The sequence below is a fragment of the Camelina sativa genome, chromosome 2 (genome assembly GCF_030686135.1).
Source record: "Camelina sativa cultivar CO46 ecotype springtype chromosome 2, ASM3068613v1".
In the NCBI taxonomy this organism is placed as follows: domain Eukaryota; kingdom Viridiplantae; phylum Streptophyta; class Magnoliopsida; order Brassicales; family Brassicaceae; genus Camelina; species Camelina sativa.
The window spans coordinates 10984677-11011112 of record NC_141881.1 but is presented as its reverse complement, the minus strand read 5'-3'; the positions used below and the strand labels follow the sequence as shown (position 1 = coordinate 11011112).

Here is a 26436-nt window from a genome sequence, read left to right as displayed (position 1 = left end):
ATTTTTAACATTATAAGTTCAAAATTATCAAATCATACCCATTTGGTCAGTTTTCGATGCCTTAAATCCATAAGAAAACTCAGTTATTGGGATACTCATGCTAATAAAATTAGTTAGTGGTGGTAAAAATCTGGATCAGCCTCTATTAACTATCTGAAAAAAACCTTAACTTGTGATATTAAAAGAGGTTGAATATGGTTTTTCTTGTGTTAAAAAAATGAACAAAAAAAAAAGAATGGAAAAAAGGAAAAAGACTATTAAAGGTTGACCATATCGACTCCAGCAAAACGTGAGACAAAGATCAAATAAGATAAGATAGACCAAACCAATTATGCAACTCAATGACAAAAATCAATGACGCCTTCCTAATTTCATAAAGAAAAGTAGATAATAAAATGAAATCCCTTAAAATTAATCCTAAAATTCAGTAGTAGATCTACATACATGACATGTGTACATGTAATCATTGTAGTTGAAAAAGCTATGGAGTTTACTTAGAAATTTATAAAAAGATTTTTAGAAGACCTTCAAACTAAATTAAGAAGAAAGAACAAAACATTTGAATCAATCTTTTTTAAACTAGAAAATCATGTTTGTCTCAGCGTTTAGCTAGCACGCATGTTATCCTATCCCTACGAAAACAAAAGCCAGAAAAAAAAAAACTTTACAAAAATTCCATTACATACCCCTACGAAAACAAAAAGCAAAGAGAAAAGAAAAACCAAATCAAGGGCAAAGAGGTAAACTAACTGAACAAAAACACGCGGATCTTTATTGACCCGGTATTACTTTATTCGGATCGTGTTTAGGATACAAGTGTATCCAAACATATTTTTCCTCTTATACCTGCGAGCAAAATTATTAAATAATTAGAGAGATAAAATATGCTAATTTATCATAATAAATATTGTATTACGGAAAATTAGGAAACAACCATATTAATTAAAACCCCAAAAAATCTGATTACTAAAAACATGCCGTTTACAGCAACTAACCAGTTACCAGTCTTTAAATAAAAATATCAATCATTAATCATTATATTAAAATCCCAAATCAAGAATATTAAAAACCCTAAACTTAAACTTTTCCAAAACTAACAATATCTGACTCTATCATCTCCATAATCTTCGAATTGCAATATGGATACTTTTAAGTTAAGAATTTATGTTAGAAAATAATTATCATATTACCATATATAATTAGTTTATGCATATAATACGAAACAATATGGATACTATCCAAATGTGATCTTCACTAAATATTCTCATCGTTTAAATTTTAGCATATTCCATGAATATTTGATTAAAATTTTAATTTGAAAATAAATATTTTAGATTTCATTTTACCAAATCTAAAATTTCTACCGACTCTCTTTAGCTTATAAAAATGACATAAAACCTAAAAATTCATAAAATGTTATAAGCAGCTCCGAATCAGATCACTAACCTTGGTGATGTGAAGCTTTTTCAAACCAGTGAGTGCATGTGCATCCAAGTGAAGATTCTGCGTTCCTACAAGCAATATCACTCAAAAGTAAGTAGATCATCACTACACAATGCTAAGGTTTTAACAGTAAGTAGATTATTTAGTATACATACATTTTTCTATTTGTAAAGGGTTCTTCTTAATATGGAACTAATTTGTGTTTGCATATATTTTTTACAGGGTTCAAAAATCTATGCTTAACTCAAGAAAAATACATGTGAGTCGTTTATGTTCGTTTTTGAACTAATCTTTAAGTTTTTGTGTTTTTAGCATTCTATAAATGTTCTTTTACAGATCAGAATTACAAGCTAGTCATGGAAGCAATTAAAAAAAACATACCAGATATAAATCTGGAAGTCTCTAAAAATATAGTATGGATGAGCTACTAATGTTTGTTTATTTCATAAAAGTAGTTTATGTTCGTTTTTGAACTAATCCTTAAGTTTTTATGATTTTAGCATTCTAATAGTTTTCTTCTATTACAAACAGATCACAATTACAAGTTCCTCCAATCATGGAAGCAATTCACAAAACATACTTTGATATCAATCATTGAGTCTCTAAAAATATAGTATAGATGCACTACTAACGTTTGTTGATTCCATATGTTGAACATCAACAAGTTATCTAATTTTTACTTCTAACCATTTTGCAGGTGAAAGACAACCATCTAGAGCAATTGAAAATTCTCTAAATCAGATTCTCCACTACAAGATCTTCAAACAATCAACAACTGGTAAGGATTTATTTACATCTTAATCTAAGAATCTAATTATTCTTTCAACATTTTTATGATTGTATAGGCCCTTTATACGTTTTCACTTCTCATAATTCTAACATGTTTTCACTTCTTTGTTTTGTTTTATTTTTAAAACTGAAATGTGTAAACTTCATGGTTCAAATAGATTAATATAGTTTACACATGTCTTCTATCCTTCATCAATAAATCCAGTTAAACATATAAAAACTAACTATGTATCTTTGTTTAGAAAATACTCACAATTCACCAAAATAGCAACCATTGGGCATTCAGACCACTATGCAATAAGGTGTCTGGAAACATTACAAACTCACCTTATAGTACGACAACATCAACTCCTACACTTGATAGACTCTATTGCCGGTGAACTTCTGTGAGAAGGTAAAAAAATTATTCAATTATTTTGTTGAATCTAAATCAACGAGTCTCAAAAATATATAGCTACTATCTATCACCTGATTTGGAGCTGAATCTGAGAGGGATAACGATAGAAGAAGCCCAACTGATCAATCGACTTCAATATTGAAGCCAGCTGGTCTCGCAATGGCCGCGGGATAAAATCCGATGGGTTTGGCGGTGGTTAGGGATTTGAGGTGAGAGAAATACAACACGTGATCTAAATACAAAAAAATTTCAAGACTATGAACGTGAATAATCATCATCACCAAAGATTAGAGAGTATTACAAGGGCAAAAAATGCAGAATAGTCAAAATAATCAACACTACAAGAGACGGCAAAAAAAAAAAAGCAACACTACAAGAACTTTTACAATCAATTAATCAGGATGAGATAATGTAAGCCTGGGCAAAATATCCGGAACCCGACCCAAAAAACCCGATCCGAATCCATATCCGAAATTGTAAAATACTCGAACGGGTTCTAAATCTCTAAATCCGAATCCGAACCCGATCCGAACCGAAATCCGAATCAAAATCCGAACGAGTATCCGTATATACCAATATTATTAATATATAGTAGTAATATATTAGTAATATTTATAATTTTAGTAATATAAGTGTTCAAAATATTCAGATTTTTAGATATTTTTGACAATTTGAAGTATTTAAACTGTTAGTTAGTAAATTTGGGTAGAAAATGCTCTAATTTTTAGATATATTGCGTATTATTGAATAAATTAGATACTAAAATCTTGAGTTTTGTGAACTTCGGGTAATCCGAATCCGAATCCAAAATATCCGAACCGAACCCGATCCGAACCCGAAGTCTAGAAATACCCGAACGGGCCTTATACCTCTAAACCCGAAAACCCGAAAACTCGAAATACTCAAACCGAACCCGAACAGGTACCCGAATGCCCAGGCCTAAGATAATGATAATGAAGTAAGCGAAGCAGGATGAGATAATAAATTAATCAAACAATCAAAGATTCAGCTAAGCAATCGAACTCCTACAATTCAATTCAAAGTGAGAGCAACGACGAAGATGAGAGGTGAAAGAAGCATAATCTGAAAAAAACTTACCCTCTCCAAATCGAAAACTCTCTCTTAAGATGAGGATGAAAGATGAAAGAAGCATAAATTGAGTATGCTTACCTTCACCAAATCTCGGAAAATTGAATCCCCCCTCGACAACCCTAGAATTTGGGGAAAATAATTGTAAAGGCGTCTACAATAGTGGCGTTAACATGTATGTCATTTTTTCTTTCTCAAATGGCATAACCATCTTTTTTGTATATTTAAAACGACAAGGCGTTATATTCGTTTTAGTAAAGCAAAATATACTAAATTTTTAATTAAAATTGAAATAATATAAAGCATTAAATTTTTTTTAGACGGGTGATTTACATTATTTTAAATATATTCCACTAATCAAAATTGTAACTGCATAAACTAAAATACACCTTTAGAACGTATTATAAATAATTATTATGTCTAGCCATATTATTTTACTTTGAGCTAAGTTATCTATTTATTTTTATTATTTTATTTTTGAATTATATTGATATATTTTTAAGTGATTGTGCTAATTTTTTGCTCTACCATTTTAAGGAATGGGAGGACGAGAATAAGGATTACAGACGAGAACATGATAGAAGGAAAGATGACTAGATAAGAACATAAATTTCCAAAAAGAAAAATCTTAGAACATGTTATAGTTAAAATAAATTAACACTTACTATCTTATATGTAACCTTTTTAAGAAAGGCATTAAGGTGTGTTTAATAATATTAAAAATTTTAAAACAAAGAAATGTAACGCAATATAGATGAACCAGACATATAATAATAAGAATAAGAAGTAATTTTGGTAATGAAGTCAACTAATTTTGTAATATTGTTTTACTATATAATATAGAAATATACTAAGAACTATATTTGTGTTTGTCCCAAATGGTATTTTGTTAATTTTTGTATTCGTTCCATCCAGTGTTTTAAACTCGGACCAGATCGGTCCAACCGTGACCCGGTAGACATTCCGTTACGGGTTACCTCTAAAAACTGGACAACTAAAAACCAACAAAAAGCCAAAAAAAGTCCGCTAAAAACCTGTAAACCTAAAAACCTGTAAACTGGTGGGTCGGACCAACGGGTTGGACCAATGGATCGGTATCAAATTAAAATATTTTATTTTTATCACACTTTAAACTCAAACCAAATTAAAACTAAATGTTGTTGTTTATAAAAAAAATCACTCAGTTATTTTATCTAATCATTTAAAAATTTAATTTTAGTTGTATAGTACTTCATTATGTATGTTTTGTTCGTATATATATAGAAAGAAGATGTTATATTTATAAAATGTAAACAAACCAATAAACTAATTGACCCATGGTTCAACTGATCTGGCCGGTTGACCCAGTGACCCGAAAGATTTTCGGTTCACCTTCCGGTCCGGTTTTTAAAATATTGGTTCCATCACATTTTCAATCGGGAATAATTTTTTTTGTCTTATAACGGAAATGTCATATATGGAGAATCTTCACTATCTATAACTATAATTCAGGGACAAGACGAAATGTGAATTACATCCACTCCGAAATATTTGTATCAACACATGTTTTCATGATTTTTATATTTTTTTACATGCACTCTTATGTGTTTTTTTAGCAAAAGTTATAAATGTTATATCAAGTCATTGTTTTTACAACTATAATTCCGCACGTATGTGCGGGTCCATCACTAGTTAATGTTTAATCTTTCAGTAAGAGTAAAAATATAATTTTAATATTACACTAATAAAAAAATTAAATAATCATTAATCTACAAAAAAAAGTATTTTATCTCTCTAATTAATTATGGACGAAAATTATTAATTAATTTTTTAAAATTATAAACCAATCTGAATTTTAAAAAGTTAAATTTTATATCTGAGTATCCAAATTATTACTTTAATAACTAATAAGTTTAGAAGATTTTGTTAAGATTTTAAATTATGATTCTTCTATCATTTTTTTTTTTATTTCATTTAGAAATTGTTTTGAATTATCTACATAGCTTTTCTGGCAAATAAACATCTAAAATCGACAAGTTTCTGGCAAAAAATTAGAGAATTGACAATAAAAAGCTTTCAAAGCCGTTAAAAATATGATTTAAAAAGGTACTATATGAGTTAATCATTGTAGCCATTTAGCTAGCTGAATCATACCTTAAATCCATTTGAAAACCCAGTTATTAAACTACTTAACGGCTACACGTACACTCAATCTAAGGGGATTAATATGGTGAAAGGTAAGAATTAATCTCGATCACCCTCTGTTAATTATTGGAAAAAAAACTTTAACTGGTTGATGTATAAGTATCGATATAAAAGGTTGAATGGTTGATAATAGGTTTTCTTGATCTGTAAAGAAAAAAAGAAAAAGAAAAAAAACGAAAAAGACTAGTGTTTCTTGGAAAGTATACGAAGGTTGACTGACCATATCGACTCCATCAAAACGTGAGAACAAGGACGAAATACGATATTCCAATAAGATAAGACAGACCAACCCAATCACTCAAAGATGCAAACCAATAAGGAACATTCTAGTATATAAAGGCATGCATTTGCTTCAGTAATCAGTATCTCTCCTTCTAAGATATATGATGGGCCAAATAAATATTATCATCGCGATGGTTCTAACTTTAGTTCTGAATATGCAAATGATCAGTTCCGTCTTCGCTCATGAGACCAAGGTACTTAGCATAGTAGCATTTATGAGATATATTTCTTGATCAAGCAACATAACCATGCATATATAACATTAAGTATTTTGTAATTTGTTACGTGTGACCAACGTACAGGTGTATGTAGTTTATCTGGGAAAGAAGACACATGATGATCCTGAGTCTGTCACTGAATCTCACCATCAGTTGCTGAGGCCACTTCTGGGAAGCTGAGATTTAGAAGTAATTCTACAAATGAGATTTAGTAGGTGATAAGGGCATCTCCAACTATCGTTACTCAGATCATTGCTTTACCAAAATTTTAGTGAATAAATAATAAAAAGTACTAAAAAGACAAGAGAGAGAAGAGAAGCGTTACTCAAGTTGCTGTTGGAAGAAACAATTCCTACATTATTTATATACATGCCACTTATTATTGGTTTATACTTGTTTCAATTAAAATACTATTAATTTTTTTTTTCTGAGAAACATTTATGATTTCAACGGGTAATGATGATCTAACCCATCCTATAGACAAGATTAATACAAAATATTCAAAAAAATAAAATTGTTCCAAAAGGAAAGTCTTTTTAAGTGTTTAATATATTGTTATCAGTTAATGATGATGATTTGTAAACATAAAATACTAAAAAGTTGGATTCGATATAAAAATTATATCACTGATTCCTCATAATTATATGTTTCTCTCATATATGTTTGTGATCTGTTATAATATTGTTATGTATTATTCTTCAGCGCGCGTTAGATATTGCATTACTACATCCATTTTACTTTAGTTGTTGTTTTAGTGTTAATTTTTTAGTTCATAATAGTTGTCATTTTAGATTTTCAATATAGATATTTGGTAAACATTACAATTTTATCCTAAATGTTTCAATGTCTTGAACAAAAATAAAAATAAAAATGTATTTAAAAAAGAAAAAATAGAAAATTTAATTATTTTTTTAATTTGTGTAAAAAAAACTTAAAAGCTAACTAGATTGAAACGGGGGAGTAGTATATTTATGTGAAAGTACCAAATATAATATAGTCTTTTATTGTAGCCATCCATCAGTTGATCATCCTTATGATTTATAGTTGTCAGTAGTTAATTTTGTGCGAGGACATTAAAAGATAACTTATATATATTCAGAAGAAAGTAAAAAGATAGAAATCAATATTCTGAAAATAAAATTTGTAATATGTATTTTAGTAAAAGAATTAGTATATGACAAGTTTGTTTGATATAGTTTCTTAATTGTCCTGTTTTCAGCAAAAAAAGCAGTCCATGATTCAGTAGTGTATAGTTATCGACATGGCTTCTCAGGTTTTGCTGCCAAGCTTACAGAGTTCCAAGCCCAGCAAATTTCAGGTACTTGCAAAGTCGAACCCTTCTCTGTTTTTTTTTTTGACTTAACATAATAACCCAAGTAGTAATTTTTATAAACATACCATTTCCCCTTTGAGAACAGAACTACCTGAAGTAGTACATGTCATGCCAAATACATTATACGAACTGACTACAACTAGAACTTGGGATTACTTGGGCCTGTCTCCGGGTACTCCAAAGAGTCTTCTACAAAAGGCCAACATGGGAAGTTCTGTCATTGTTGGAGTCATCGATTCAGGTTTGTGTCTATGAAGGCAATACCTTAAATACTCTTAGAGACATGTTGATTGATAGAAACCATCAAATGCATGCAGGAGTGTGGCCAGAGTCTGAAATGTTTAATGACAAAGGCTATGGACCTATTCCTAGCCGTTGGAAAGGTGGCTGTGTATCTGGAGAACTCTTCAACGCCTCGATTCATTGCAATAAAAAGCTGATAGGAGCAAAATACTATGTTGATGGCTATGTTGCCGAATATGGAGTCTTGAACAAACCAGGGAACCCTGAGTACATTTCTCCGAGGGACTTTAACGGTCATGGCACGCATTGTGCCTCGACCATCGGTGGTTCTTTTGTGCCTAATGTGAGCTACTTAGGCGTTGGAAGAGGAACTGCAAGAGGCGGTGCTCCCGGTGTTCATATAGCTATGTATAAGGCGTGCTGGTCTACAGGGAGATGTTCAAATGCTGATATCTTAAAAGCAATAGATGAAGCTATTCATGATGGTGTTGATGTTTTGTCACTCTCTTTGGGAGCAAGAGATTCTTTATCACCAGAAACTGATGTGATTGACCTGACCTCTGTGGGAACATTCCATGCGGTAGAAAAGGGAATTTCTGTCGTTGCTGCAGCTGGTAATGATGGCCCTGGGGCTCAGACCCTTTCCAATGTAGCTCCTTGGATCTTGACGGTAGCTGCAACTTCTCTAGACCGTTCGTTTCCCACAGCCATCACACTTGGGAACAATATAACAATACTGGTATATTGATGACTATAAAAGCTCTTTCGCGAAAGATTTAAACCTTATGTTGAAGATTTCTTCTATGCTTAATGCAGGGTCAAGCCATCTTTGCTGGTCCAAAGCTCGCTTCTGTTGGTCTTACTTACCCAGAAAGGCCACTCTCCGGGTAACATTGAATCACCTATTTCATGTTTTGACTATATACACTTGATATTGTGTATATGGAAACTGATGCCTTCAACTTAATTGTAGTGACTGTGCGGGGCTCGCTGCTAATCCCAAAAATACAATGCAAGGAAAAGTTGTGTTATGTTTCACAGCAGATTTAAATCCCACCTCTACGGCTGTAAAAGATGCTATAACCGCAGTAAGAAATGCACGTGGTCTCGGGATAATTATTGCCAGAAATCCAACCCACTTGCCTATTCCATCTCGTCACTTTCCATGTGTTATGGTAGACTTTGAGCTCGGAACTGACATTCTTTTCTACATACGCTCCACTAGGTATCTTCACCCACCTGTCTCTTTGACGGTTACTTTCATGGATGATGGATCCAAACATCATCTAACTCATTTTTTTTTGGGTTTTGTGTTGCAAGATTTCCCTTTGTAAAGATAAATGCTTCAATTACACTTGTTTCACACTCTGTGGCGACAAAGGTAGCAACTTTCTCATCAAGAGGACCCAATTCAATATCTCCAGCCATTCTTAAGGTACCTCACCTGTTTCCATACCTATCCAACTCCTTGAGATTCTAAGAGTTTTTGATGACTAATTTTCTGCTACTGCAGCCTGATATAGCAGCACCTGGCGTGAACATACTAGCAGCTATTTCTCCAAATAGTTCTCTTAACGACGGAGGATTTGCTATAATGTCTGGGACATCAATGGCTACTCCTGTTGTCTCAGGAGTTGTAGTGCTACTCAAATCATTATACCCTCATTGGTCTCCTGCTGCTATTAAATCAGCTATTGTCACCACAGGTTCTTACAATCTTCAAATGCATTGTTAGAATAATCAATATAACATACTGATATTGGGATCATATTTTACATTTCAGCATGGAAAACTGATCCATCCGGGGAGCCCATTTTCGCAGAAGGGTCAAGCCGCAAGCTAGCAGATCCGTTTGATTATGGAGGCGGACTCGTAAATCCAGAGAAAGCTGCAAGACCAGGTCTCATATACGACATGACCATTTATGACTATGTCTCATACATATGCTCTACCTATAAATACAATGACGTCTCCATTTCCCAAGTCCTCGGAAATAAAACAGTATGTCCTAAACCGAAGCCTTCTGTTCTTGATCTAAACTTGCCATCCATCACAATACCGAACCTCAAAGACGAGGTCACTCTCACTAGAACCGTCACTAATGTTGGACCACTCAACTCGATATACAAAGTTATGATGAATCCTCCGATCGGCGTTAGTATGACTGTGACACCAGATACGCTAGAGTTTAACTCTACGACCAAAATAGTTTCTTTTAAAGTGAGAGTTTCGACAAGGCACAAAGTTAATACTGGCTATTACTTTGGAAGCTTAGCATGGACTGACAATCTACACAGTGTGGTCATCCCAGTATCTGTCAGAACACAGATCCTCTAACGATTGCACGATGAGAACTGATGTAAGGGAAAGCATCTTTTGCGCAAGTACTTTATTGTTGTGTTGAATAATATGTAAAGCATAATGCTGATGAAGAATAATATCGTGTGTTTTGTGTTGTTTATTCATCCGTACGTAGAATGGTCATAGGCACTCACGAGATTCATCTGTAGTTATAATAAAAACAAAAACCCTTAGCTGGTTGATGCTGCATAAGTATCAATAATAGGTGGATAATAAGGACCCGTGATAATATACGCTAGATTTGCTTGAGCTGTAAAAATTAAAAAAAAAAAAGATTATTTTTGCTTGAATAGTAAAAAGGACATCCATATTGACGACTCCAGCAAAACGTGAGAACAAGGATCAAAAAAGATAAGAGAGACGAAACCAATGACGAAACTCAATGACGCAAATCAATGACGCAACCCAGTAAGGAACATTCTAGTATATAATGGCATGCATTGGCCTCAATAATCAATCAGTATCTCCAACTCGAACCACATAACTATACCTCTCTCCCTTTTAAGATAGATGATGGGACACATAGATATTATCATCGTCATGGTTCTCACTATAGTTCTGTATCTGCAATTCAGTTTCGTCTTTGCTAACACCAAGGTACTTAGCATTTTAGATGAAGAAACATTACCATATATATTTAACATTGAGTAATATTGTTGCTTTCTTTTGACCAACAGGTTTATGTAGTTTATCTGGGAAAGATGACACATGATGATCCTGAGTCTGCCACTGATTCCCACCATCACTTGCTGTGGCCACTTCTTGGAAGGTGTGATTTATTAGTAATTCTACAAATGAGATTATATATACTAGTTGATAACCCATGCTATAGATTTGTTTCTAAAAGATAGACCATTTTTTTATGTTTTGAATATATTATTTTTAGTTTTTTTTTGGTAGAGGAATATATTATTTTTAGTTAATGATTATGAATAAGGTATACTATTGGTTTAGAGTTATAAAAAACGTTATTCATCCAAAAAATGAATGCATTTATAAAAGAAGTTATTCATCCAAAAAGGAATTTATTTATAATTAAAAAAGTGTTAAAACTAAAAAAAATAGTTTTTTCTTAACTATATGACGCTTTAAACAATTAAAATAAAATCAAACAAAGATGATAGGAGAATTATAATTTTAAATCTTAACACATCTTCTAAATATATATATATATAAATATATATATATTTTTAACATCTTCTTAATATCTGTATTATTAATTTCAGAACATTATATGGATATTTCTAATCTTATAGTTAATGTTAAAACTTGTTAAATGTGTTTTGTTATAGGATAGTAGAGAATTAAATGTAAAGTTGTTTGGATATATGAATATCAGTAATGACATTCTCTGTAAATATTTAGCCAAACATATATATGTTTTTAAAATGTACTTCAAAAATACCATTATATATATATAATTTTATCATAAAAATAATTTATAAAACTTTATGTATATATTTGTGTGTATATGATTGTCAAAAAAAAAATGTGTGTGTATATATATATATTATAAAAATATAAACATTGACCTGCTTATGGCACCAATTCGACCCAAATATCCAATGATCTCGGTAAAGTTAGATTTGTTTTAGAATTGTGATTAAATACATTAACCAAACCAAAAAGTAAAAACCCCAAAGTAAACTTGATCTTTATTTAAGAAAACCCTTTAAAAAAAAAAAATCACTACGTATTCGTGAAACATAGCAAATTTTTAAGTAAACGAAAATCCAATGTATATACTTTATTACTTTATTATAAATAAATTATAATATAATGCTCTCCCGTGCATGGCAAATGTTCTTACCTAGTTTATATTTATAGTACATAGAAAAAACATTCTTTTTGATTTGGTATTATTAAACATATAAAAATTAAAACATATCTATATTTCTCTCATATGTTTGTGTTATATCATACTATTTTTATATTTTATTATTTATAACATTACATATTAGTATATTTATGTGCTAAGAATACCAAATAATTATTTGTTTAGAGGTTCGTTTAAAAACGATATAACATTATATATTATTGTCTATTTTTGTACTGATTTTAGTATTTTTCATTCAACTATATAAGTCTTCATCCATTTCCATGTTCCCAATTAACAATGGTGTTTAATATATACGACATTATGTATAATATAAATATATACAAATTATATTGAGAATAAAAAACTTTATTAATTTATTAAAAAGTTCAAAAATAATTTTGAGAAGAAAGAAAAAGATAGAAGCAAATATTCTGAAAAAAATAAAAAAGTATTAAGTATTTTAGTAAAAGAATTAGTACTATATGACAAGTTTGTTTAATATTTACTTAAATAGTTAACTGTCATGTTTTCAGCAAAAAAGCAGTCCATGATTCAATAGTGTATAGTTATCGACACGGCTTCTCAGGTTTCGCTGCCAAGCTCACAGAGTCCCAAGCCCAGCAAATTTCAGGTACTTGCAAAGTCGAACCCTTCTCCGTTTCTTGACTTCACGTTTCTGAACAAATCATATCCCCTACGAGAACAGAACTGCCTGAAGTAGTACAAGTCACACCAAATACATTATACGAACTGACAACAACTAGAACTTGGGATTACTTGGGCCTGTCTCCGGGTAATTCAGAGAGTCTCCTACATAAGGCCAACATGGGAAGTCCGGTCATTGTTGGAGTTATTGATTCAGGTTTGTGTCTATGAAGCAATATATACCTTAAATACTCTAGACATGTTTATATATAGAAACCATCAAATGCATGCAGGAGTGTGGCCAGAGTCTGAAATGTTTAATGACAAAGGCTACGGACCAATTCCTAGCCGTTGGAAAGGTGGCTGTGTATCTGGAGAATTATTCAACGCCTCGATTCATTGCAACAGAAAGCTGATAGGAGCAAAATACTTTGTCGATGGCCTTGTTGCTGAGAACGGAGTCTTGAACACGAAAGAAAACCCTGAGTATGTTTCCCCGAGAGACTTTAGCGGTCATGGCACGCATGTCGCTTCAACCATCGGTGGCTCATTCCTGCCTAATGTAAGCTACTCTCGTCTTGGAAGAGGAACTGTGAGAGGTGGTGCTCCGGGTGTTTTTTTAGCTATTTATAAGGCGTGCTGGTTTCAAATGGGATGTTCAAATGCTGATCTCTTAAAAGCAATCGATGAAGCTATTCATGATGGTGTTGATGTTTTGTCACTCTCTTTGGGATCGGGTGTTCCTTTAAATCTAGAAACTGATGTGAGGCTTTTTTTTGCTATGGGATTATTCCACGCGGTAGAAAAAGGCATTCATGTCGTAGCTTCAGCTGGTAATAATGGTCCTGCGGCACAGACCATTGGGAATGTAGCTCCTTGGATCTTGACGGTAGCTGCAACTACTCTAGACCGTTCTTTTCCCACAGCCATCACACTTGGGAACAATATAACAATACTGGTATATTCATGCCAATTAGAGAACTATAAGACAAACTGTTTATCTAAGGATCTAAAGTCTGAACCCAATGCTGATGATTTCTTCTTTGCTTTAATTTAGGGTCAAGCAATCTTTGCTGGTCCAGAACTCAGTTTTGTTGGTCTTACTTATTCAGGGTAACTTTGAATCACTATTTCATTTTGACTATATATTCCTCTGAGATTGAGTATTTAGAAAATTATGACTTCAACTTGCAGTGATTGCGCGAAGCTCTCCGCTAATCCAATGGAAGGAAAAGTTGTGTTATGTTTCACAGCAGATATAAATCCCCGCTCTAGGGTTGTTACAAATGCTAGAACCGCAGTTAAAAACGCTGGTGGTCTCGGGGTAATCATTGCAAGAAATCCCCGTCCGGTTAACCCAACTCATAACTTTCCATGCGTTACGGTAGACTTTGAGCTCGGAACTGACATTCTGTTCTACATACGCTCCACAATGTATCATCACCAAAACTTGTCTGTTTCTTTGTGGAATTTATGGATGATGGTTCCAAACATATATCACCACACATTTTGGGTTTTGTTTTGCTAGATCTCCCATGGCAAAGATACATGCTCCAAGAACATTTGTTTCACACCCCGTCGCTACAAAGGTAGCATCTTTTTCATCAAGAGGACCCAATTCGATATCTCCAATGATTCTTAAGGTATATCATTATTTTCCATACTGATCCAGCTGGTATGTATTAATAATACAGTATTTATACACTAAAATCTGACCTACCACACATAGCGTTTTGGGAAACACTATCTAAAACTGAGATGATTGTCAACCAACGCTATATTATACTGCTACCAATACCCCAATTTCCTGTAGTGTAGATTCTAAAAGTTTTTGATGCCTAATTTCTACAGCCGGATATAGCAGCACCTGGCGTGAACATACTAGCAGCTATTTCTCCAAATAGTTCTATTAACGACGGAGGATTTGCTATGATGTCTGGGACATCAATGGCTACTCCTGTTGTTACTGGAGTTGTAGTGCTACTTAGATCATTGTACCCTCATTGGTCTCCTTCTGCTATCAAATCAGCTATTGTCACTACAGGTTCTTATCTTCTTCAAAATCATTGTAAGAATGATCAAAATATCATATTGATCTTGGGATCACATTTTACATTGCAGCATGGAAAACTGATCCATCCGGGGAGCCTATTTTCGCAGACGGGTCAAACCGCAAGCTAGCAGATCCGTTTGATTATGGAGGAGGACTCGTAAATCCAGAGAAAGCTGCAAGACCAGGTCTCATATACGACATGACCATTGATGACTATGTCTCGTACTTATGCTCTACCTATAATTACAATGACGCCTCCATTTCCCAAGTCCTCGGAAATAAAACAGTATGTCCTAACCCGAAGCCTTCTGTTCTTGATCTAAACTTGCCATCCATCACAATACCGAACCTCAAAGACGAGGTCACTCTCACTAGAACCGTCACTAATGTTGGACCACTCAACTCGATATACAAAGTTATGATCGATCCTCCAATCGGCATTAGTATGACCGTGACACCACATACGCTACAGTTTAACTCTACGACCAAAATAGTTTCTTTTAAAGTGAGAGTTTCGACAAGGCACAAAGTGAATACTGGCTATTACTTTGGAAGCTTGACATGGACTGACAATCTTCACAATGTGGTCATCCCAGTATCTGTAAGAACCCAAATCCTCGAACGTTACCACGATGAGAACTGATGTAAGGGAAAAATGCATCTTCTGCTGAACTACTATATATGTTCTTGTGTTGAACAATATGTAAAGCATAATGCTGATGAATAATAATGTTTAGTGGATTATTGTGTTGTTTATTCATCCGTATATTATATAGAATGGTCATAGGCACACACGAGGTCCAACGTTGTAACAGATGATATTATGAACAACACAGATTCACTCCAAGTCGTGATTCCCAAGTTATAACTGATGATAAAAGAGACCTAATCTCTATCACTTATCCACCATGAACAGAGCTGTTTTCTGAACCCTTTACGTACTCATGATATCTCTAGATGATTCTCACACTAATGTTCTCCTTTTATTGTGCAATATGTACGATGTTTGCATACTATTGATTTTTTCCTCAATTAATCTATAATGTTAAATTTTATACAAAGTGCAATCTTGTTCTCTACCTGAATGAACTTTGTTGTATATGTTTGCTTCATATGGGCTTATTTAGTTTGAACCATGAATTGGGTCTATATTGATGTGTAGTCCATACATGATCCGGATTGTGTAGTCTGAAGGAGTAAACCAACATAAACTCTAGAGTTTCACTATATAAGGGAAACTAGGGTTAGTGAAGGATAAGCCGCAAGCACTAAGGCACGCATAGGAGAACCTAGTTGTATGCTGGTGGTAGCTGCAGGGCACAGCCCAGGTGCTATGCAGGGCAGATGCAGAGGCGCAGGATAGGGCGCTGTGCAGGGCAGATGTAGAGGCGCATGACATAGTGCAGAGAGCATGCACAGGGCATCGTAAAGAGAGCTTGAAGCAGTGCGCAAAACCATGATAAAAGAGCGGAAGCTTGGCTGGGATCGAAGGACTGAGAGCCGACATAACCTAGTCTAGGTTTAAGGTGTCTTCAGGACACTTTGATGAGAGATGAAGGTGGAACTGCTTCTTTGGGGTTCTGGAGGTATTTCAAGGTTGATACAATGAGGGGAGAGCTGAACCAGAGACAAAGAGAGGGGAAGAAGAAAAGCATCTACTATGTGTTGTTCTCTTCTTCAGTTTCCTTTGTAGTTGTTCTCTAAGCTTGTATATGAAACACTATATGTAAACCTTGGTTGATTGATAGTGGATGTTTGTGGGGCAAGGTTCCCACACGAGATGTACCCTCTACATGAGGGGAACTCGTTAAATCTCTGTGTTATGTTTATGTTATGCAAACTGATCTGTGAAGTAGACAAGAAGTACGGGCAGAGTCGTGGTATGCGGTTCACTATATAGGTGAATCGGGGTCTGCGATTCTCAACAAGCTTAGATTCAAATGTGTTGTTAAATTTAAGTTGCAACCGTTCTTGAGCAAGTTTGAACATTTTAAAAGCATTAGGAATGTCTTCTCCATTTCGTCGATGGAAAAAAAGACTACTTCTTGTTAAGTTTCTATGGCGATAATCTTTCAAGAACTCAACACAAATCAGCTCAATCACTCACGCACAATCTCAAAATCAAAGAAAAGTAAAAAGAAATAAGAAAGCAAGAACACAAGCAATTGTTTACCCATTTCGATTCACTGATGTGATGAATCTACATCTGGCGCTGGATTCAACCCAACAATTCACTATAATGATTCAAGTGTTTCTCTCAAGCTCAAGAACAGAACTTCAGTGAGATTACAAGATAGAGATGAATAGAGATACAACGAGAGAGAATAAGAATGTGTATATATATCAGCACAAAAAGAATAAATCCTAATGCTTCTGCAATTTTGATTTATTTGAAACAAAATCCTCTTCCTTCTTGGACTTCTAAAACTAATGCCCAAGAATAGTGAACCATCATTAAACCAGCTAACCAAGTCAACATCAAGATAACCAGTTGAATTGGATCACACCATAACATTCTCCACCTTGATATAATTCTTCTCCTCCATAGTGAACTGTCATACTTGGGTTTAACATCCAACATTGTAAGCTTTAACACTTACTCCCATTTGATCAGCTTTAGAACATCCAAGAATGAATCAAACTTGTTATTAGGGATACCTTTTGCGCTGAAGTGGGCCATGCGGGAGGTTTCAGTACCAGCGGGATTATTAACCGTACCCTTTTTGGAAAATGTTAATAAGTTTCAAAATCCATTTCGTCGTCCAGTAGCGACAACCGTCTTTTTGATTGGCATTTGAAAATACATATAAAAAAATAGGAACCAAAAGAAAAAAAAAGGTTCACGTTTTTTTTAGAAGGGGGGTGAAGACATGGTTGTTGCTTACTATAAATGCCTTTATTCGCTGGATGATGTCGACCAGGTTGTCAGGAAGCTACCTTCTCATGGCTTCATGTCCCTCTCAGGTTCGGACTTGTTACTGTTGAACAAACCATTTTCTCTATTGGAGGTTGAAGCAGCAATGCGGAGCATGGGTAAGTATAAGGTTCTAGGACCAAATGGGTTCTAACATGTATTTTATCAGGATTGTTGGGGCATGGTTGGCGAGAGTCAGTGAGTAGTTTTGTGTTAATCGTTTTTGAGAGAGGAGTGTTACCAAAAACTAGGAATGATGCTCTAGTGATTCTGATTGCAAAAGTGTGAAACTGAAGAGGATGATGTAATTTAGACCGTTAAGTCTTTGTAATTGTTTTAAATAAAACAATCACAAAGGCTATGGTAACAAGATTGAAAGGTATGAAGCCATTGTTGATAAGACCAACTCAGTCCAATTTTATTCCCGGTAGACTCAGTACGGATAATATAGTGATTGTTCAGGAAGCATTACACTCCATGTGACGTAAAAAAGGGAGTAAATGGTGGATGTTGCTTAAGCTGGACCATGAGAAGGCATATGATAGAATTATATGAAATTTCCTTGGGAATGGATATGCTGGATTATGACGTATGTAACAAGTCCATCGATGAATTTGTTATGGAATGGGGAGAAGACTGCAACTTTTCAGCCTTTACGTGGTATTCAATACCGGTCCATTTGATGAGCACCATACGGTTACCAACCTCCATTTCGGCTAAGTTGGACAAATTTTCTAGCGCTTTTATTTGGGGCAGTACCCCGGAGAAGAAGAAGCAACATCTTGTGGCCTGGGAAAAACTTTGCTTGCCAAGGAAAGAGGGTGGGTTGGGAATCAAATATGCGGAGGTGATGAATAAAGCCTTGATAGCTAAGATTGGTTGACGGGGATCATACATGATAAGGTGAGCTTGTGGGCACGGGTGATCCAATGTAAGTATAAGGTGGGAGAACCCTATGATAAGTCAAGGACTAAAGTTAAGAGCATATGGTCTTCAACATGAAGAAATGTTGGTTCGGGTTTAAGGGAAGTCGTGTTCCCAGGTTTGAGGTTGGTTCACCGGTGATGGGAGATCTATTAAGTTTTGGAAGGATAAGTGGCTTGATGAGGAACCACTTACGAATATAGCACCAAGAGGAAGAAACAAAGGTTAAACCTTAAGCTCAGATTGATGGAGTTCAGTGAAAGCAAGCCATTCAACTAGGCTCGTGTATCTCCAAGCTTAACCTCTGATCTCTCTACACTTTAGTTTGAGGGGGATGATTGAACAAGATGAAGAGGTTACATATCCGAGAGTTCACTCGCCATTCATCATAAGAAGCAAAGGACCAAGACCGGAGCTTACTAGAAGAAGAGCAAGAAAGAACGGTCGGTTTACATAACTAGAACGAACGTTCCTAGAGTACAGATGTGCAAAACCGAGGTGAAACTACCAAAGAAGAATATTCAAAACTCGGTTTACAAGAAGACAAAGAATATCAATATTGGAGCAAAGAAACTAGAGAAACAACTAAAGGCTTTTATAAGTTTTTATAAGCCGTTCATATCATCCTTAGGGCATATCCATCGGTAAACCATGCAAAACTGAGATCTATATTGATTTTATTAATATTTTAGTAAAATACTATTATCTAATTTAATTAATTAGTTTTTGATCAATCAGATGGTGACAGATAAGCAAGAGAAGGTCTCGCAGTGTCTCAATATATCTACTGCGAGACACAGGGTCTTTCTCTCTCCTCACCTTTTTAATTTTTTTTTTCAATGTTTATCAAAAAAACACTCACCATCGTATTACCGGTGGACTCTTAGGCGTCCACAAATATATATCAATATAGACTATAGGAAATATTACTTTACTCTTTTCCCTTATATTGATCTCGACTAGCCCTGGGCATTCGGGTGACCCGATCGGGTTCGGATCGGGCATTTCGGATTTTTGGGTATTTCGGATTAAGGGGTCCTAGACCCATTCGGGTATTTCTAATATTCAGGTCGGATTTCAGATAAACACCCATAGAGTTCGGATTGGATCGGGTATCCGATCTCAATCCGAAATTAAGTAAACCAAACTCAATTTCATTCAATAAACCGATCAATAACCATTAACAAAAAGAGACCAATGTTCAAAATTTAAACCATAATCATGTTCAAACAACCACATAACAAGATTGTTAAACAAACAAATCCATGTCTTAATAAACCAAGTACATAATGATCACACATCAAAGACCACCATCGATCACACAAACAAGACCACCATTGATCACACAAACGAAACCCATCGATCAAAAATACAAAACCCATCGATCACACATGAAACATGAAGCTAAACTAAAACAGAACCCAATCAAATGATCAAACTAAAACAATACAAGACATTGAAGCTCAAACACAAACAAAACCCATCAATCACAAATACAAAACCCATCGATCACACATGAAACATAAAGCTAAATTAAAACAGAACCCAATCAAATTATCAAACTAAAACAATACAAGATATAAAGCTAAACTAAAACAGAACCCAATCAAATGATCAAACTAAAACAATACAAGACATTGAAGCTCAAAAACAAACAAAACCCATCGATCACAAAAAAAAAACCATCGATCACACATGAAACAAGAGGCTAAACTAAAACAGAACTCAATCAAATGATCAAACTAAAACAATAAAAGACATGAAATTAAACTAAAACAGAATCCAATCAAATGATCAAACTAAAACAATACAAGACATGAAGCTAAACTAAAACAGAACCCAATCATGCTTTACTCAACAATACAAGACAAAAACACATACAAGTCAAAACAAATGATGAATAAAGTCAAAACAAATTCTGGGTGCAAAACACATATCCGTTTTTAATAATTGATACAAGATGATTTGCAGAACACATGATTGATAATGCGATAGAACACATAACATTGCAGAACACATGATTTGCAAATCGATCAACCGAACAAACAAATCCAAAAACCCACATAAATTGATACAAGATACAATAGAAATTGAAACATAGTAGAACTCATAGACAAAAATTGATACAAGATACAACAAAAATACTCACCTGTGAATGTCACCTATACAAAACAACTCTTAGCTCATCGGGTTTTTGATCGGATTTTGATCGGATTTCGGGTAAAACCCGAATGGGTTCGGGTATCCGAATTTCAGAAATCCTAAACCCATTCGGGTTTTTTCTTCTTTCGGATACGGGTTCGGGTCGGGTTTTTTGGATCGGATTCGATGATCGGGTTTTGGGTCCGGGTATTTTGCCCAGGGCTAATCTTGACCAAAGAAGAGATCTAGGTGATTTGTAGCCATTGGATGTAGGTTAGATGAGATAGCCCTGAGACAGATCCGGATATCTAGAATTTTTGAAGGTATCTGGATCCGCCTCTGGATCCGGCGGATACTCAATATCAATATCTGTATCCGTATCCGAAGGTCTCGGATATCCGGATTCAGATATCCGTCTAAAATTAGGATATCTGCGGATATAGCCGGATCCGTTCTTTTTTTTTTTTTCTCCCCAGAAAAAAAAAACCCTAACGCCAGATCCAGATCCGCTCTTTTTTTTTTGTTCTCTCCTATTTTGAAGATCTAGCGCCAGATCCGAAATCTCTCCTATTTTCAAGCGTCCCCATCACTGTAACAGAAAACTAGGACGAAGAGAACGGAGGATGAAGAAAGCGGCTGAGGAGAAGGAATGCTAGTTACGGTGGCGGAAGCTAAGGAAGACTGGTGGTAGAGGAGGATAAAGGTTGGTGGTGACGGAGAATAAGGAAGGCTGGTGATGGAGGAAGAAGGTTGATGGCTCACACTTCTTTGTCGGCGTTGGGAGTAGAGGAAGGTGGCGTTTAGTTTTTTTTTTTGTTCTCATTGAATGTGAGACTGAGATTAGAGTTTTTTAGTTTTCATCAAAATTTTATTATTATTTTATTGGACTTAGGCCCATATATATTGAACAGTCTATTATATTAAGCCCATACCCAATATATATTTGTGTAATATATATGTATAACTGGATCCGTATCCGTATCCGGCCAGATACACAAAATTAATATCTGAATCCGGATCCGTTCGATCAGATATCCGGTATTTCGGATCGGATCACGGATTCGGATCCAGATATCCGCCAGATCCGGATATTTAGTCCCAGGCAAGAAAACTCTCTCTTTGAGGATGTCTTCCCCTTATACAAATCGATTCTTTTACACATCAAAATGGATAGATTAGGGTTTGTAATTTTCGGTTTATATATACCTTCCTAAAATCATCTTCTATTCCTTTTATATATTCTAGTCGATTTTATAAGGGTTATAAAGCAAGAGACATCTTCCGCCTCTCTTGTTTAGTCTTGAGATCTTAGAGATCTTTTGGATCTTGCAGCTCACTCTCTTCTAATTCTAACACTATACATTTCATAGATAATATTTAATTTATAAAGACAACAAAAATAACATTTTTAACATTATAAGTTCAAAATTATCAAATCATACCCATTTGGTCAGTTTTCGATGCCTTAAATCCATAAGAAAACTCAGTTATTGGGATACTCATGCTAATAAAATTAGTTAGTGGTGGTAAAAATCTGGATCAGCCTCTATTAACTATCTGAAAAAAACCTTAACTTGTGATATTAAAAGAGGTTGAATATGGTTTTTCTTGTGTTAAAAAAATGAACAAAAAAAAAAGAATGGAAAAAAGGAAAAAGACTATTAAAGGTTGACCATATCGACTCCAGCAAAACGTGAGACAAAGATCAAATAAGATAAGATAGACCAAACCAATTATGCAACTCAATGACAAAAATCAATGACGCCTTCCTAATTTCATAAAGAAAAGTAGATAATAAAATGAAATCCCTTAAAATTAATCCTAAAATTCAGTAGTAGATCTACATACATGACATGTGTACATGTAATCATTGTAGTTGAAAAAGCTATGGAGTTTACTTAGAAATTTATAAAAAGATTTTTAGAAGACCTTCAAACTAAATTAAGAAGAAAGAACAAAACATTTGAATCAATCTTTTTTAAACTAGAAAATCATGTTTGTCTCAGCGTTTAGCTAGCACGCATGTTATCCTATCCCTACGAAAACAAAAGCCAGAAAAAAAAAAACTTTACAAAAATTCCATTACATACCCCTACGAAAACAAAAAGCAAAGAGAAAAGAAAAACCAAATCAAGGGCAAAGAGGTAAACTAACTGAACAAAAACACGCGGATCTTTATTGACCCGGTATTACTTTATTCGGATCGTGTTTAGGATACAAGTGTATCCAAACATATTTTTCCTCTTATACCTGCGAGCAAAATTATTAAATAATTAGAGAGATAAAATATGCTAATTTATCATAATAAATATTGTATTACGGAAAATTAGGAAACAACCATATTAATTAAAACCCCAAAAAATCTGATTACTAAAAACATGCCGTTTACAGCAACTAACCAGTTACCAGTCTTTAAATAAAAATATCAATCATTAATCATTATATTAAAATCCCAAATCAAGAATATTAAAAACCCTAAACTTAAACTTTTCCAAAACTAACAATATCTGACTCTATCATCTCCATAATCTTCGAATTGCAATATGGATACTTTTAAGTTAAGAATTTATGTTAGAAAATAATTATCATATTACCATATATAATTAGTTTATGCATATAATACGAAACAATATGGATACTATCCAAATGTGATCTTCACTAAATATTCTCATCGTTTAAATTTTAGCATATTCCATGAATATTTGATTAAAATTTTAATTTGAAAATAAATATTTTAGATTTCATTTTACCAAATCTAAAATTTCTACCGACTCTCTTTAGCTTATAAAAATGACATAAAACCTAAAAATTCATAAAATGTTATAAGCAGCTCCGAATCAGATCACTAACCTTGGTGATGTGAAGCTTTTTCAAACCAGTGAGTGCATGTGCATCCAAGTGAAGATTCTGCGTTCCTACAAGCAATATCACTCAAAAGTAAGTAGATCATCACTACACAATGCTAAGGTTTTAACAGTAAGTAGATTATTTAGTATACATACATTTTTCTATTTGTAAAGGGTTCTTCTTAATATGGAACTAATTTGTGTTTGCATATATTTTTTACAGGGTTCAAAAATCTATGCTTAACTCAAGAAAAATACATGTGAGTCGTTTATGTTCGTTTTTGAACTAATCTTTAAGTTTTTGTGTTTTTAGCATTCTATAAATGTTCTTTTACAGATCAGAATTACAAGCTAGTCATGGAAGCAATTAAAAAAAACATACCAGATATAAATCTGGAAGTCTCTAAAAATATAGTATGGATGAGCTACTAATGTTTGTTTATTTCATAAAAGTAGTTTATGTTCGTTTTTGAACTAATCCTTAAGTTTTTATGATTTTAGCATTCTAATAGTTTTCTTCTATTACAAACAGATCACAATTACAAGTTCCTCCAATCATGGAAGCAATTCACAAAACATACTTTGATATCAATCATTGAGTCTCTAAAAATATAGTATAGATGCACTACTAACGTTTGTTGATTCCATATGTTGAACATCAACAAGTTATCTAATTTTTACTTCTAACCATTTTGCAGGTGAAAGACAACCATCTAGAGCAATTGAAAATTCTCTAAATCAGATTCTCCACTACAAGATCTTCAAACAATCAACAACTGGTAAGGATTTATTTACATCTTAATCTAAGAATCTAATTATTCTTTCAACATTTTTATGATTGTATAGGCCCTTTATACGTTTTCACTTCTCATAATTCTAACATGTTTTCACTTCTTTGTTTTGTTTTATTTTTAAAACTGAAATGTGTAAACTTCATGGTTCAAATAGATTAATATAGTTTACACATGTCTTCTATCCTTCATCAATAAATCCAGTTAAACATATAAAAACTAACTATGTATCTTTGTTTAGAAAATACTCACAATTCACCAAAATAGCAACCATTGGGCATTCAGACCACTATGCAATAAGGTGTCTGGAAACATTACAAACTCACCTTATAGTACGACAACATCAACTCCTACACTTGATAGACTCTATTGCCGGTGAACTTCTGTGAGAAGGTAAAAAAATTATTCAATTATTTTGTTGAATCTAAATCAACGAGTCTCAAAAATATATAGCTACTATCTATCACCTGATTTGGAGCTGAATCTGAGAGGGATAACGATAGAAGAAGCCCAACTGATCAATCGACTTCAATATTGAAGCCAGCTGGTCTCGCAATGGCCGCGGGATAAAATCCGATGGGTTTGGCGGTGGTTAGGGATTTGAGGTGAGAGAAATACAACACGTGATCTAAATACAAAAAAATTTCAAGACTATGAACGTGAATAATCATCATCACCAAAGATTAGAGAGTATTACAAGGGCAAAAAATGCAGAATAGTCAAAATAATCAACACTACAAGAGACGGCAAAAAAAAAAAAGCAACACTACAAGAACTTTTACAATCAATTAATCAGGATGAGATAATGTAAGCCTGGGCAAAATATCCGGAACCCGACCCAAAAAACCCGATCCGAATCCATATCCGAAATTGTAAAATACTCGAACGGGTTCTAAATCTCTAAATCCGAATCCGAACCCGATCCGAACCGAAATCCGAATCAAAATCCGAACGAGTATCCGTATATACCAATATTATTAATATATAGTAGTAATATATTAGTAATATTTATAATTTTAGTAATATAAGTGTTCAAAATATTCAGATTTTTAGATATTTTTGACAATTTGAAGTATTTAAACTGTTAGTTAGTAAATTTGGGTAGAAAATGCTCTAATTTTTAGATATATTGCGTATTATTGAATAAATTAGATACTAAAATCTTGAGTTTTGTGAACTTCGGGTAATCCGAATCCGAATCCAAAATATCCGAACCGAACCCGATCCGAACCCGAAGTCTAGAAATACCCGAACGGGCCTTATACCTCTAAACCCGAAAACCCGAAAACTCGAAATACTCAAACCGAACCCGAACAGGTACCCGAATGCCCAGGCCTAAGATAATGATAATGAAGTAAGCGAAGCAGGATGAGATAATAAATTAATCAAACAATCAAAGATTCAGCTAAGCAATCGAACTCCTACAATTCAATTCAAAGTGAGAGCAACGACGAAGATGAGAGGTGAAAGAAGCATAATCTGAAAAAAACTTACCCTCTCCAAATCGAAAACTCTCTCTTAAGATGAGGATGAAAGATGAAAGAAGCATAAATTGAGTATGCTTACCTTCACCAAATCTCGGAAAATTGAATCCCCCCTCGACAACCCTAGAATTTGGGGAAAATAATTGTAAAGGCGTCTACAATAGTGGCGTTAACATGTATGTCATTTTTTCTTTCTCAAATGGCATAACCATCTTTTTTGTATATTTAAAACGACAAGGCGTTATATTCGTTTTAGTAAAGCAAAATATACTAAATTTTTAATTAAAATTGAAATAATATAAAGCATTAAATTTTTTTTAGACGGGTGATTTACATTATTTTAAATATATTCCACTAATCAAAATTGTAACTGCATAAACTAAAATACACCTTTAGAACGTATTATAAATAATTATTATGTCTAGCCATATTATTTTACTTTGAGCTAAGTTATCTATTTATTTTTATTATTTTATTTT

General features: G+C 33.8%; 2 protein-coding genes and 2 long non-coding RNA genes across 5 annotated transcripts; 2 read left to right on the top strand and 2 right to left on the bottom strand.

Annotated features, from left to right (window-relative positions):
* Positions 1 to 555: 555 nt before the first annotated feature.
* LOC147948437 (uncharacterized) lies at positions 556 to 3015 on the bottom strand. Its single transcript, XR_015578200.1, has 4 exons — positions 2701 to 3015; positions 2560 to 2616; positions 1447 to 1511; positions 556 to 846 (listed from the first exon to the last, which is right to left on the bottom strand). It is a non-coding gene; the product is annotated as an uncharacterized LOC147948437 (long non-coding RNA).
* A 3100-nt stretch (positions 3016 to 6115) lies between these two features.
* On the top strand, positions 6116 to 10439 carry LOC147948436 (subtilisin-like protease SBT3.9). Of its 2 annotated transcripts, none has more exons than XM_087481684.1 (10): positions 6116 to 6378; positions 6487 to 6577; positions 7622 to 7720; positions 7821 to 7976; positions 8053 to 8717; positions 8795 to 8865; positions 8952 to 9203; positions 9299 to 9413; positions 9492 to 9684; positions 9762 to 10439. In XM_087481684.1, the coding sequence occupies exons 1-10, from the start codon at positions 6286 to 6288 to the stop codon at positions 10313 to 10315; spliced, it is 2289 nt and encodes a 762-aa protein (XP_087337810.1). In that variant the 5' UTR covers positions 6116 to 6285; the 3' UTR covers positions 10316 to 10439. The 2 variants fall into 2 exon arrangements, with proteins under 2 accessions (XP_087337810.1, XP_087337813.1); XM_087481687.1 differs by having other exon boundaries at positions 6167 to 6378; positions 6487 to 6617.
* A 122-nt stretch (positions 10440 to 10561) lies between these two features.
* LOC147948435 (subtilisin-like protease SBT3.9) lies at positions 10562 to 15612 on the top strand. Its single transcript, XM_087481665.1, has 10 exons — positions 10562 to 10936; positions 11017 to 11108; positions 12692 to 12789; positions 12865 to 13020; positions 13097 to 13761; positions 13861 to 13916; positions 13998 to 14237; positions 14332 to 14446; positions 14655 to 14847; positions 14925 to 15612. The coding sequence occupies exons 1-10, from the start codon at positions 10850 to 10852 to the stop codon at positions 15497 to 15499; spliced, it is 2277 nt and encodes a 758-aa protein (XP_087337791.1). The 5' UTR covers positions 10562 to 10849; the 3' UTR covers positions 15500 to 15612.
* Positions 15613 to 22795: 7183 nt separating this feature from the next.
* LOC147948434 (uncharacterized) lies at positions 22796 to 25255 on the bottom strand. Its single transcript, XR_015578207.1, has 4 exons — positions 24941 to 25255; positions 24800 to 24856; positions 23687 to 23751; positions 22796 to 23086 (listed from the first exon to the last, which is right to left on the bottom strand). It is a non-coding gene; the product is annotated as an uncharacterized LOC147948434 (long non-coding RNA).
* Positions 25256 to 26436: the final 1181 nt, after the last annotated feature.